General features: G+C 41.9%; 1 protein-coding gene across 1 annotated transcript in view; it reads left to right on the plus strand.

Annotated features, from left to right (window-relative positions):
• Window positions 1-6,933, plus strand: part of LOC144752436 (olfactory protein-like) — a 330,004-nt gene extending 323,071 nt beyond the window's left edge. The window contains exons 5-7 of the mRNA XM_078640366.1: window positions 1,120-1,233; window positions 6,070-6,171; window positions 6,905-6,933. Of these exons, the coding sequence (XP_078496492.1) occupies window positions 1,120-1,233; window positions 6,070-6,171; window positions 6,905-6,933 (245 nt within the window). The remainder of the gene's footprint in view (window positions 1-1,119; window positions 1,234-6,069; window positions 6,172-6,904) is intronic.
• The last annotated feature ends 7,832 nt before the right edge of the window (window positions 6,934-14,765 follow it).

The raw sequence follows: 14,765 nt of genomic DNA on the forward strand, positions 1-14,765 counted from the left end.
GGATGAGGTTATGGTAAATCACAGAAAGTTTCAGAAGGTGGACAGAATGGAGCCCTCACACCAAGCATGGCTGGGCCAATGACCGCTTGTAGAAGGTACTTCAGTTACTGCATTAGGTGCAATGACGAGCAGTAGGTGGTTTAAAATAGGAAGAGCTTTTATACTTGCCATAACTTTATAAAGTATTTTTTTGTGTGGAGAGATAGAAGGAGGCAAGTTTCGATAAATTATAACAGACGTGTTCGCTTACCCCCATGAACATGGCTTTTGCCTACCATTATAAGTAAAAAGCTCTGTGGTGTGGAAAGGGCTGCAGCTTCCATCTCAAAAAGTGAAATTGTTGTGGAAAAGCACATGGCTTAATGATGAGCATCCCAAGGTTTCATGTTTTATGAATTGATCATAAATGTGTCGGTCAACTTGCACCTCACATTTCACTAGTAACATTTCTCATTATGCTCATCTCAGGACCATCTTCTGTCTCTGTTTTCAAAGCAGTAAGAAAACATATACTTTCCAGCCCAATACTCCCACAATTAACAGTTACTCCAGGCCGCCCATCATCAAAGGGACTATAAACCACACATGCTCATGCCTGGTCTACCCTTGCATCTTCCGTCAGCCCTGCCTTGCTCATGCTCCACTTGAGTTAGTCAAAACCAACAAGATAAGTTTGTATTATACACCACAACAGAGTCCTACCCATGCAAATCTCGATACAGGTATGAGTGATTGTAAGATGCTCTTCTGGCTGTGGTAGTATAATATATTTCCCACGTTGTCTTTAACATATCTGCATATTAAGTAAGGAGTAAAGACTTGTTTGATCTGATTGGCATTATTGAAAAGCAGCGCTTCCATAATTACTATCTTTTTGAGACTTCACGTTCAGAATGTGCAGTCAACCGTCTTAATTTTCTTTTATTTCTGCACATGAACAGTATTATTTTTAGCATATTTAAGAAATTAGCAATTTTAATACTATTATTGGTTTCATTTAACCTACTTAGCAGATTTATGTTTTACCTGCAATTCAATTTTGTCTCAAAAATGTAATGAAATGTGCAAACCATTGGCTTCAAATTTCTTGCAAGTAAGTAGCTCTTGTCTTATTTTCAGTTATCGAGAAGAGTGACATCCGATTCGTTAAGGGGGACTTACATGATAGCATCATAGAGTACACGCAAGGAACCTCGGATTTCGGCACTGCTTGCCTGATGGTGAGACTGTTTGGTACGTATGTTGGGAAGCATCCCAGGAGAACATCCTAGAACATTCAAAGCACTATCAGACTGCTCTATTTGCAACCAAAGCACATCTGATCCTATCTACCTTCCGACTTTGCAACATTCTTTATTTTGCAATTCACTTTCTTCTACTCTCTCCTCTGAGTCCACATCTTCATTCTCTATTGGACTGCAATCTCCTCTGCATATCCCATTGTCTCTAGCTGGCTCTTCATGTTTGCCTCTTTCCCAACACCTTTTACTCTTGTCTGGTACTTTCCTGACTATTATAATTGTGCCACCTTCTCCCTAAACGGAAGGAACCTTCTCTAGATGTTCCTTCTCCTGCTAATTATCACATTTTGTCTCCTCTTAATGTTGGTTTGAGGTGTCTCCGAATAAGAAGCTTACAATCAGTCTTACCACTACATTGATTCCTATTCTCTTCTTCTTTTGCTGAGTCTTACTTTGATCCCCTAGACTATATCCAATCTATATACTTGCTTATTACCCTCTCCCTTACCTCAGTTGGTCATTCCACGCTTTCCTATCTTCTACAAGACCCATTTTCCTCCAACCTACCTTCTTGTTATCCTTCTGTGCTCGCGCTATGCTCCTCATACAACACAACCTAAAGATAACATTTTATTCTTCAAGGTCATCCTTAGGCACATTTTCTCTATGCTTCAAAGTTTGTAATATTAACAAAATCTATCCCCATCTCACTCAAACACAACAAATGTCCTAACAGTCTCTCCGGTGGGCTACAGGCATTATTTGCTGTACCCTCAGGTGTCTTGAGTGCTTCATTAACTCTGCAATCCATCTTCTGATCAACTAAATCTTCCAAATGTGTGCATCCCCCAGGAAGGCAAGGGGCAGAATCGTCTTTCTATAGAACTGTATAAAGGAATGACGGATAAGATAGTCCTACATATGCTAGCCAGATTTGGTAAAGCGCGGAAGCTGGGCTGCCTTTCCAGCATCAGAGGACAGCCATGATTGTAGTTCTCCATAAAAAAGGTAAACCAGCAGTGGATTGTTATTCGTATAGACCCATATCCCTACTTAGGGGTCCATTAGGATGGCGGGTGGATTGCCCCCGCCAGGCAGGCAGTAGCCACCGCCTGCCTGGCGGGGGCAATTCGCCCGCCATCCTGACTAAAAACACCCCCCGCCATATTATCATGGCATGGTTGGCCGCGGCGGACGGAAAGACCGTCCACCGCTTTTCCGCCCCGGTCGCCTTGCGGCCGGGGCGGAAAAGGGTTTATATGGTGGCGGTGTCTATTAGACACCGCCAGCCATATTAGGATAGGCATTTGGGAATTTGGAAAGGCATGCGGAGTCCCCGTGCGGGGGCCCGTTGCGGGCCCCCAGGGACTCCGTGGGGGTGGGGGGTGCACATGGGGGGTACCTATGGTACCCCCTGCATTTCAATGCACAACATGCATTTTTAGCATTGCGGCGGGCGGTGCTTTCTGCACCGCCCACCGCAATGCTAAAAATGTGGGAAGCGCACTGTGGCGGGCGCATCTTAATATGTAAAACGGGACCCCCGCCCTTATGGCGGGTGGTCCCATTCACCGGTAGGATGACGGGCGGACAAAGTCCGCCCGTCATCCTAATGGACCCCTTAGTGTTGAAGTAAAGGTGCTGGCAAAAGTACTGGCATCCAGACTACATCGATTGTACACCCGGACAAGTCGGGCTTTATGCCATGTAGGCGCACCTGTCAAATTCTCCTTCGCTCATGTGGTGTGTGGTCAGTTACTGGCCGCCAGGGTGCAGATCCGGCAGTGGAAATGTAATTGGATGCCAGAATGGGCATGACTTCTAGAACAAGAGCCCTTGACGAAGGTATGAGTCAATGGAGTGGTCTCTCAGGTTTTTCTCTTACAGAAGGACATAAGGCAGGGCTGTCCCATCTCTCCCATTATATTTGCCTTGGCCCTGGAGCCACTTGCTGTTTGGATTCGGCAAGACCTGCTGTTGGAGGGGGTACACCTTGTAGGCGACTGAGAGGAATGCATATATCCCTGTATGCTGACAATATTATCTTTTATGAGACAAACTCAACTTCCTCCATTCATAGGGTCCTGCAACTTTTTACCTAATTGGTAGTTATTAGGGCTATTGTATTAATTGGTCAGTCATTGATTTTTCCCCTGGTCTTGTAGGGGCACCAATTTTGTGGGCAGGTTTCTAATATTGCGGTATACAAATAACCTGGGACCCAAAGGAATTCTTGAACACTAATCTCCTTCCCCAATTGGAGATGTGATGTCAGACACTGGCGCACGTTACCACTGTTCAACTCCTGTTCCATAGGAGGAGGAGAGGAGGGTTGCCACTCAGGGTGGGCAGACAACTCTGTTCCGCCCACGGAATGTGCAGAATTTTGCCTGTTCTGCGTTCCGCGAAGTAGGCGGAACAGGCAAATCTCGGCACACTCCGGCGGAGCGGAGTTGGCCTCCCACCCGCCTCCCGCCTGCACTATTAAAACATTATAAATAAGAATTTAAAACACCTTACCTTATCGGCGGCGGCCCCGGGCTTCCCTCATTCTCCATTGTGACTTCTTCTTGAAAATGGCGCATGCCGTGCCGCCCGTATGTGCATTTCTCGCGAGGTATGCGCATGAGCAGGCGCCCGCAGAGGATCATTGATTCACTGCAGCTGACTGAACCACGGTGAGAGCAAGCAGCACTGGCTGCGAGTGCCATGATTTCCCAACAAACCAATAACCACAACTCTGGTAGCATAAGTAACGATAATGATAAGAGCCTTGAGGATAGCATGGTTCTCAGTGCTATCAAAATTATGGACACTTTTCAAATCTAACACAACCAAAATTATATTTTTACTCACATGCGTGTATACAATCAATTGCATCAATATACCAGCTGCCATTTGGAATTATCAGCGCTGTGCACACTTTCCTCCCTGTGTGACGCATATATGCAGTGTATTTTAAAGATGAATTGAGGTGCCACGCTGGAAAGGGAAATGCAAGAACGTGCATGAAGAACTGTTTACAATTAAAAACATGAAATAAAAAATGAAAAAATGAAATAAAACTGAGGAGCAATTCTACACGTAACAGGGCCAGACGTCAGGGATGGGAACCACCCACAGCAAAGCAGGACAAATGATAAAATTAGCCACTGAAAGGAAAGGACTCTCTAAAAGCACACTTAGGAACCAATTGGAAGCCAGGGGTGTTATCAATACCCATAGAGTAGATACTGCAACTCTCGCACAGCAGCGCATGCGCGCTGACTCTAGCCTCGACCTAAAAAAAAGGGATTTTATTTTGATTAGACAGTTAATAACAGATGGTTTTAGATGGTCAGCAGAACAAGTATTCGACTTGGTAGGAGAAAACATATTACCAGATTGGACGAAAACAGCCAAGGAGAAAAAGAAGGAATAAGAAATCAAATGATGTTGATGGTGCAAAAGAACAGAGTCTGAATCATTATAATTGTAGAAATGGCAACCAAAAGTCATCCGCAGTAAAGAAAGAGCGAAGACAATGTCTAACCAGAAGAGAAGTTTGAATGCAATGTAAAGAGGAAGAAGACAGAATGAGAATTCACAAAATGGCCGGACATCTTTCACTGATGTATTTGGTAGACAAGATGCCATGGAAAAAAGCAAAAAAGCAAGAGAGTTTCGTGCTTGAGTCTTAATCATTAAAGGTGAAACTTACTGGGATAACATAGTGGTGAGGTAAGGCAAAGGAAGTTCACTATCAGGTTTAAAAGATTTCAGAGGCTCGAGAATACAAACGAGCATATCTGACAGTGAGGCAAACTTCATCAGCAAAGAGAAGAAAAACAATTGTAGGGAAAAGTCTACGTACAGCCCAAACAGTAACTCAGAAACCACGAACTGCTATTACGTGTATATTAGCTGATTGGTGGCAACTTACTGCATATTTACCAGGTTTCTTATCACTACCATCTTTTTTCACCTCATCTTAACAAAAAATTAAATTAGTGATCCACTGAAAACAAATTAAACTTTCATGCAAAAATACTTTACAGAATATCCGTTTTTTCAGATCCAAACATTAGCAAAATAAGGAATCGCAAAAATTGTGATTCCTTATTTTGCTCAAGCATTTAAGGAATCTCAATTTTGCAATTCCTTAAATGCTATGTAGGAGTGAATTTTAAAATGCGATTTTGGCTTAAGGAATCGCTAAATACCACCTAATCCAAGTAGATGGTATTTTGCGATTCCCTTTCTAAATGCATTTTATTTAAAATTCAAAGTGCCATGTGGCGCACAGACATGCCCTTAGGGCATGTATGTGTGCCAGATGTACTTAGAGGCACATTCCAGGGGTGCAACAAGTGTCCTTTGGACACGCTGGCACCCTTAAAATTGCGATTCTCAAATTGCGATTTTCTCATAGAAAATCGCAATTTGAGAATGTAGCCCCATTCATTCCTATGGGCCTCTTAGCCCATAGGAATGAATGGGACACTCATTCCTTAATTGCGATTCGCAATTTGCTAATCGCAATTAAGGAATGTTAGACATTCGCCAAAAAAATGCAAATTGTTACCTACATTCCATTTTGCTATTCTCAAATAGCGATTCCTTAAAAATCGCTATTTGGGAATCGCAAAATGGAAATTACCTACATATGCCCCAAAGATTCATCTAATTCTAATTTTGTGAATCAGAATGTAAAATGTAAAACATCCAATGGCTTTCTTTGTGCATGTAAGTTAAAGTGACGTGTTAAAACAAATGGTAATAGCACCCTCTATGACTGAACCCCGTTGTCATCAGTTGTTTTGTCTTTCTTTCTGAATTCTGCTTGCAGCCAGAAAGCCAGAAATCCCGACCGCTGCTTTAGAAGACTTCAAGAGTTTGGTACAAACAGTGGGGCTCAGTGAGGGCTACATCACTTACCCGCCAAGAACCGGTAAGCGCAATGCATGCTGGGAATTTCTCTATGGCCATTGCCCATTCACTGAAGGCCAGGGGTAGTAACTACCAATCCGGCACACTAACAATGCTAGACCAGTTATTGATTACTTAATAAAATTCCATCTAATCAGAGAAGTTGGTTTGTTGAGTTGAACAATCGCTGATGGCTTCGGCTGTGATTTTCAGAGCCAGCCACCTCAATCCCTGATTCTGTTGATGAGGGTGAATTGAGCACAATTAGACTAGTTAAAAGTAACCTGTTAATTACCCTGCTTAGTCATAGCAAAACTCCTATACAGAGATGTGTATAGATGTTATTAAAAACTGATGTAAAGGGAACTGCCATATCATCGCATATAATATATTTCATGCTGCCCTAATGTCTATAAATACATTTGCCTCATATACATACATATATATATGAACCAAAACACCTAACTCCCACAGAAATTCCATGGAAAAGCAGGCACGGACACGAAGTGGCATTGGAATCAGCATTTATTTCTTAGTGCAGGACGCCCTCAATTACGAGCACGAGAAGAGACGCATTTCAGCATTCAAGAGGCCTTTGTCAATCAAGTTTGGCAATGCATAACTAATGAGTTAAATAGCCCATCCCACTGACCCAATTAGTAAACATGGAAAACATATTATAGCGTGTGAATTCCCATTACAGCTAAAATGCAACATGCTCACATGATGCTTTTCATAATTCTGCATATTTAAAGGAATTCTTGCTGATAGTTCTACCATTTAGAATGGAGCGACCTTCAAAAATAGCCGATCTATAACAGTTAATTGATCTATAAGAAAGACCTCTTTCAAATTGTTCGACAAGAAAATTAGCTACATGCACGACAGGAGCCTCCACGGAAAACAGGTTCCTTTCTAAGCACCAATGAAACCATATTTTCCAGATGCTGTTGTATCCATAGGTTGTACCAGGTGCCTATGATTCTTGGAGGAGAAAAGAAGCCTGCGCTGAAAGCCCAGAGATTTCATTGGCTCGCCTAACACTTTCCAGGCAAGAAGGTTCAAAGTCCCATTCTGAAGAAGGGGATGTTCCAAACCGTCTATGTCTCTTAGGAGGCCTGGTGAAGTTGGAAGTAGAAAGGGAACTTTGTGAGCTATTTCCAAGGTCGTTGGAAACCGGGCTTGGGACGGCCAAAAGGGTGTTATTAGGACTATTGAAGATTGATCCATCCTCAACTTCTGAAGGACGCGCTGGATCGGTGCATAGGGGGGAAAAGCATATCCCCAAATTCCTTTCCAAGGTCGAAGGAAGGAGTTCACTGCCAGAGCACCCGGGTCTGGCATCCCGCTGAAGTATCTAGGAAGTTGGAACATGAGTCTGCTCGCAAAGAGGTCCACTTATAAGGGACCCCAAAGATAATCTAGACTCTTGAATGTGTTTGGATTTAGTTTCCAGTCGGTGTGATCTACGAGGAACCTTGAATTCCAATCCGCACAAACATTATTTTGACCTGGAAGGTATTCTGCCTTTAACGAAATTTTGTGTTCCAAGCAGAACATCCATAGTTTTTTGGCTAGGTTGGAGAGGTCTGGTGACCTGGTGCCCCCTAGATGATTAATGTAGGCAACGGCCGACATATTGTCCATTTTGAGAATGACTGACCTCCCCTGAAGTGATTCTTTGAAACTCATTAGGGCAAAAAGCCAGAACGTTTATGTGGTGTAAACTCTTCGAATAGGACCATAAACGTTCTGTATTCTGATTCTGAAAGCAAGTCCCCCAGCAATGAGGGCTAGCGTCTGATTCTAGCACAAATTCCAGGGAAATCCCAAATATGGCTTTGCCATTCCATGCATCCAGATTTTCTAACCGCCAAGTCAGTTCTGTCTTGGTTTCTGTGTCTAAGTCAATTTTGTCTCCGTCCCAAAGGCCAGAACGGAGGGCTTTGCCCTTCAACCTTTGAAGGGCCCGATAATGTAAAGGACCCGGGAAAATAGCTTGAATTGATGAGGATAGGAGGCCCAGGAGTCTTGCTAGTTCCATTAAAGTTATAAGATCGAGTTTTAGAACATGACAAATTTCTTTCCGAATCTTGGAAATATTTTTTTCAGGGAAAGTCACAGCAAAGACTTCACGGTGTCTACCGCGAAGCCCAGGAGACCTCAAGGGAGTCATGACGGATTTTTCCATGTTTATGAAAAAGCCTGTACTCTCTAAAAGTTCTACAGTAGTATTCAAGTCTTTCAGGATTTCAGAGTGATCTTGTGACATGGTGAGGATGTTGTCTAAATAGATTATAAGGCGGACACCTCTTTCTCTCAGAATTGTGGTAATGGGCTTCATACCTTTGGTGAAAGTGAAACACCTAGGGGCAGATGGTAGACCGAAGGGGAGAGCTTGGAACTGATAAAAGTGGTTGTTCCACGCGAATTGTAGGAAGGACTGGGATTCTTCTGCCATTGGAATTGTAAAGTAGGTGTCCTTTAAGTCTAGTTTCACTAACCAGTCTTTTTTGAAAAACATGTCCCTGAGGAAATGGATACCGCTTCCATCTTTAAATGGTTCTAGGTGAGAGAATGTTCAGTTCCCTTAGGTTTATTACTGGTCTCCATCCCTTGTCCTTTTTTTTTGAACTGGGAAATATAGCTCTGGAAATTCCTGCGTTCTCAAGAGACTTCTACAATGGCTCCCTTCGTCACCATAGAATTTACTTCCTCTGCCACAATAGACTGTTGTTCTAGAGTCAGATTTAACACTTTCGGAGTTATAATTTGATTGGGTTTTTCTGTGAAATCTATTTTGAAACCCTGAAAAGTCTCTAGTACCCAAGGATCATGTGTCATGTGTTTCCAGGTGTCAGAAATGTTTTAGGGGACCCCCTACTTTCCCTATTGAAGAGGAAGGATGAGGAGAAAAGGTATTTACTTGAGGTGTTGGAGGAATTAACACCTCTGGCTCTGAAGCCTCTTGAGCAGGAGGATCGTCTTTGTTGCGGGTAGATGGAAAGGTTGGTCTGGTAGGGACAACCAAAACCTCTTTGCCTGAAGGAGGGTCTTTAGTAGGGCCGGCCCTACCAAAAACTCTCGAATTAAAGACCCTGCGCATGTTAGCTAGCGCTTTATCCAAAGCTGTGAAGGTTGCCGCATATTTATCCAATCCTTTGATCATATCCAACCCAAAGAGGAGCCCATTGGGATTGGTCGTTGATTCTTTCATTGCCTTGTCGCAGAGCTTGGGTCAGTTTTGATAAAAACTATTTTCCTTCTCTCGGTATTACCAAGGAGGATAAATGTTCTCTGGCTCCACCATTGATGTAGCTCTCCTCGATTAGGTCGATCATTCAGCATAAAGGGCCAAGCATGTCAAACATTCGATCTTGACAGTTTTTTAGGGAGAGCGCCATCCCTTTCCTAGGGTCCCTGCCCATTTTGAATAAGAACTTGATAAGTTCAGTGTCCAAATTAGGAGTGAGACAAAATTTATCTTAAACCATAGGTCTTGGGCATTCTGCCTTTAGGATGTTCCTTGCCTCTCTTTCAAGGGGGTTCCTTATCCACCTCTTGATAAACTTGGCCATGTGTTTTTGGGGCCACCATTGGGAACTCCTAGGATGGTGAATATTATCAGGGAGAACATTTCCCAGCCTATGGGATCATAAATAATCTCTTTTGGGGAGGAGGTTAGTTTCTCTTCCGAGAGGTCAAAATTGTTGTTGTTATCGACTTGGTCTAAGTAAAAAATATATTCATCCAAAGATTCATTTGTTACATGTTCCTCATCAATTAAGAGGAAATCAGTTAGAGCACTTGGAAAGTGTGAGCTGCTTAGGGCATCCGAATAAGTTGTGCTGTTATGGACACATGATCTTTTTGAGGCGCGTAGGCCTCCCTTAGTATTTGAGGCGCTTAGTCCTCCTTAGGTTTGTGAGGTGCGTAAACCTCCCAATAGATTCGAGGGGCTTGGACCTCCCAGTGTGCTCTCTCATTCCAAATTGTTGCTTTTTCTTAACCTTTTACCCCACATTTATTAATCTCATCAATGTGCCCTCCGTGGAGAGCAGTGGGGTTATCAGGATCGGGAAAGGATCTCTTATCAGCAACAATTTTACTTATAGTCTCCCTCATACAAGAATGCATCTCCTTTTGGATTATTTTCTTAATTAGCTCCTCATTAGTATTAGGAGCAGGGGCCTGGGCCTGAGAGTTGTCAGATTCGACATCAGACATATAAGAAAAAAGGAAATAACCACTAATTAGGTTAAATCAAGCAAAAAAAGGTCAGAAGGCCCAAGGTAAATAGGGGTTAAAAGGAGATAATAGAAGTAGATCTAGGTTAAAGAATGTCTTTTTTTCTCTTTATATTTTAGGTTAAAGGAGTCAGGGATTGTAAATGGTAGCCTAGAAATCAGTTGGATTGGAGAAGGAGCCAGAAAACACATATTTGAAATGGAGAAGGAAGCAAATCTGATCGTCCGATCATCAGTAAACCGTCAGGAGGGAGGACAGCTGTTGATGAAAAACGTTGCTAAGCAAGATCACCGGGAAGAGAGGCGAATGAAGGGTGTTGCCAAATAACGATAGAAGGCATAGAGATTAAGGAGAAGACAACATATTTGCTCGAAGACGCATTTAAAAGAGGCAGATCTGTGTGTTCCTGTTGCCATCGTAACATTGTACACTCTAGAGCTTTGCTTGTGATGTAACTTTAAAATGGCTGCATTAAAAGAATAATACATAATGGTAGCCTCTGGTCTAGTAATAAGATCGGAATACACTGAAATATACTACAAACCTTAGGCTATGTCACAGCTCACTCAGCATTTGGGAAATCATATCTTAAATGGTTGCCACGTCCAGTGGATAAGGAATTAGGGGCCAGATGTAGGTAGGCTTTTACCGGTTGGTAACTGTCGAAATCGGCCGTTACCGACCGGTAAAAGCCTTTTCCTATGTAGGAGGCTATTTTAACGATTCGGTAAATAACTAATCGGTATTTACCAATTCGGTATTTACCGAATCATCATTTACCGATTCGGTATTTACCGAATCGGTAAATGAGATGTAGGAAGCACTGTAAACAGTGCTTCTGGGCTTTAAGAATTTGTTATTTACCACCAACTATTAGTTGGTGGTAAATAAGGAATTCCTATGTAAATGCATATATGTGCATTTACACCTGTGCCATGTGACAGACATACATGCCCTTAGGGCATGTACGTATGCCACATGTGCACACCAGCACTAATCAGAGGTGCAACAGGGTGTCAAAGTGACACCCTGCCACCCTTGAATTTTTCCCAATTTTACCGAATCGGTAATTACCGATTCGGTAAATACTGAATCTTAACGATTCGGTATTTTTTACCGATTAAATACCTACATAGGATTTACCGATTCTAAAATACCGAATCGGTAAAATTCTGTATTTTAGAATCGGTAAAACCTATTTACCTACATCTAGCCCTAGATGTGTAAATAAAATAGCTTCAAATAAGGCAGTATGTTCAATGGTTCAAACTGGGACAATGAGAAGCAAGAACAGCTCTGTATGCAAGTCAAAGAGTTTCATGCAGGCCATATTCCATAAAAATGGAAACTAAGCCATGCTCAAAATTGTTTGTTTACTAGTAAATGGGGCTTCTGTTGTGACACAGATATCTTTGGCAATTCCTTTACCAGTGAATCTATAGGTACTAGGAGCATCAACCACACCATATTCTGTGGAAGGACTTACATGGATGTCGGCTGGGGCCCATACTCTGTCCCCCTAGGTTCTTCATGCTGGCATCTTCCTTTCCGTCTGCTTCCCCCAGTTGAGGCAGGCGATTTAGGATGGGTGCTTGGTCTGCACCACTTTCTGCAGTTAAGAAGGCAGGTTCCTAAGGATTGCCTGTTCAACTTCCATATTCCTTATGTTTATACGTGAAAGGGAGAAAGTTGAACGTCACTATATTGAGTGCCATTAAATTATAGTACACTCCATCATCACCATCACATTGCGAGACATTACGTCTTCTGGAGGGTAGAGGAGCCCCACCCTTCTTATTTAAAAAAAGAAACAGTGTATTTACTAAAGTTGTCCTTCCTTTGTTTCCTCATTACTTACCCCTGATGCATAACTAACTTATATTTTAATTGTTTTTAAAAATGTAATGCCCAATGATATAGCGCCTCTTGAAGTAGTGATCTCGATGTATTGGTGGTGTACTATCATTTGCATCACATTCCAAAAGTAGGCCACAAAAGATGTTTGCATGTGCTTCACCGTCAGTACCTCAACCCCACACCTGCCAACCCACACACCCATAATGCTCATGGTACTTTGCACTCCCCCGCTCCCAGCACTCAGAGCCATCTGGTGGGTGGAAATGCTCTGTTTATTGTATGTCTGTCTGAGTTGAGTGGGTGATCGAGACAGAAGATTTCATGTCTTTTCTGCTCTCTTTTCTTTCAGTGGACTGCGTCCCTGGAGAGTTCTAGGTAAGTTTATGCCCACACGTGCATGGCACTAGACTGGCTTTAAGCCACAAAGCAAAGACCAGTTAAAAAGAGAGCTTGTAAAGCTCAAGCATCTGCTCTGCTTTTATACCAAACTATCAAAGATGCACGTAACTGACATTAAAACTACAAATGGCATTGCTGAACCAGAATTTGCATGGTAAAGCAAAAACATTTTACTATTAGGTGTTTCAATCGGTAGATGGAACTGCACAGGTAATGCCCGTTCTGTCTACCAGTACCAGACGGGTAGGCAAATTGCTATGTATATGAACTACAAGCAAGAATAAACAGATCTTACAGTGGAAATAACACATACAATTATGAAGTTACATATAGAATGCATCTATGAAAGAAATAATTTAATAATTGACAAACCAATGTACTTTTGAGATGTAAAATAGTCCCTCATGCATAGTAATTTAGGCACTATACAGAAGGTGGAATGGTACACCAAACAGGCAATAGCATGAAGCAAGAGAGCAATACTTTCCTGTGAAGAGTCAAAGCCCATTCTTTATATACGTATACTTTAAAGAATTAGGAACAATAGGTTATGCAGACAGACAGCTGCACAGTCAAGCCAGAGCTAAACATTATTCTTCACCCAATGGAGCCACTAGAAACCATTTCCAACCAGTCAACTGGACAGGGACATTTTGAGAAAAGGGGTCAGCTCTGCACATCCCTACTACAATCAACCTATTTCTCTTGCAGGGGATGTGGACGAGCCAAGACCTCCTTCATGAGCTGACAAGAATGAATTGGAAGGCACAAAGGCCCCTTTCTTAAACCTTCACCTCTATTACTACTGCTGATAACCGCCGTTATGCATGCTTATTTTCATCACGTCACCAACTGCCTGAAGTGATATATCTGCACTGTGCTCACAATATCTGTATTAAAATCAAAGCTCTTCCTTTGTGACGTATTCCTTTGTGTCTGATTAATGAGTGAGTGCTACATACAGTGGACTGACTGACAAATGATGAATATGCCAAATGTTCCAGTATCCCTCTCAACTGCAAAGTGCTATCACTTCTTAGATGAAAGATGTGTTGACGTTCACTTCTACAACAAGATGGCTGTCGCCGGCCCAATGGTTGAACTACTTGGGATGCTGAGGATAGTCATCATCATAATTAACTTTATTCTGTCTATCAAAATAGACCATAAAAGTGCAAAGAAAGAAAAAATATTACAATAAAATAAATAGATGCCAATATAATTTCCAGTACATTATAAAAATGCTTCATAAAATGATATTAAATCTTTCCTCGTACTCCTTTCTAAAGGCATCCTAGTAATAGTTTTACATTTAGAGCTAAGGTCTAAAGTGAAGGGGAAAAAACAAAAACCTCAGCTAGGAGTCTGCTATACAGTCATACCTACCAGCAATTCTCTTAAGATCATCAAATTCATTTGAAACTATGTACAATGTTTAAGACAAAAAAGACAAACAAAAATGTGTTAAGTTAAAACCACACAGGAAACAGCATATAAAAGACTTGTGGTGGTACACATTGGTTACCATATCCAATAATTTACAAAAATAATGTGCCGGTCTATATCCAAAAAAGTAGAGCCAAGAATAGGTTAGGATCTATGGGCCATATGTATCATCAAACTATTTTGCATTTCCTAAATAGCGAATTTTAAGGAATCGCTATTTAGGAAATGCAAAACGGTATGGATGTACAAAATCGCTTTTCAATAGCGATTCCTTAACATTCCTAATTTGCGATTAGCAAATTGCTAATCGCAAATTAGCCATTCATTTCCAAGGGCCAGGAGGCCCATAGGAATGAAAGTGCAATTTGCGATTAGCAATTTGCTAATCGCAAATTAGGAATTCTTCCAAGGGTGCAGGGGTGTCTCAAGAACACCCTGCTGCACCCCTGAAAAAGACATTTGGGGGCATATGGCGCACATACATGCCCTAAGGGCATGTATGGGCGTCATATGGCACCTTTTGTTTTTTGGAAAAAAGCTTTTTGAAAAGAATTCGCAAATTACCACCAACTAGAAGTTGGTGGTAATTTGCTAATCCTTAATGGCATTTTTTGCATATTTTTTGTTTGATACATTGCATTTAAGGAATCGCAAAATTTGCGATTC

The sequence above is a fragment of the Lissotriton helveticus genome, chromosome 5_1 (assembly GCF_964261635.1).
Source record: "Lissotriton helveticus chromosome 5_1, aLisHel1.1, whole genome shotgun sequence".
NCBI lineage: Eukaryota > Metazoa > Chordata > Amphibia > Caudata > Salamandridae > Lissotriton > Lissotriton helveticus.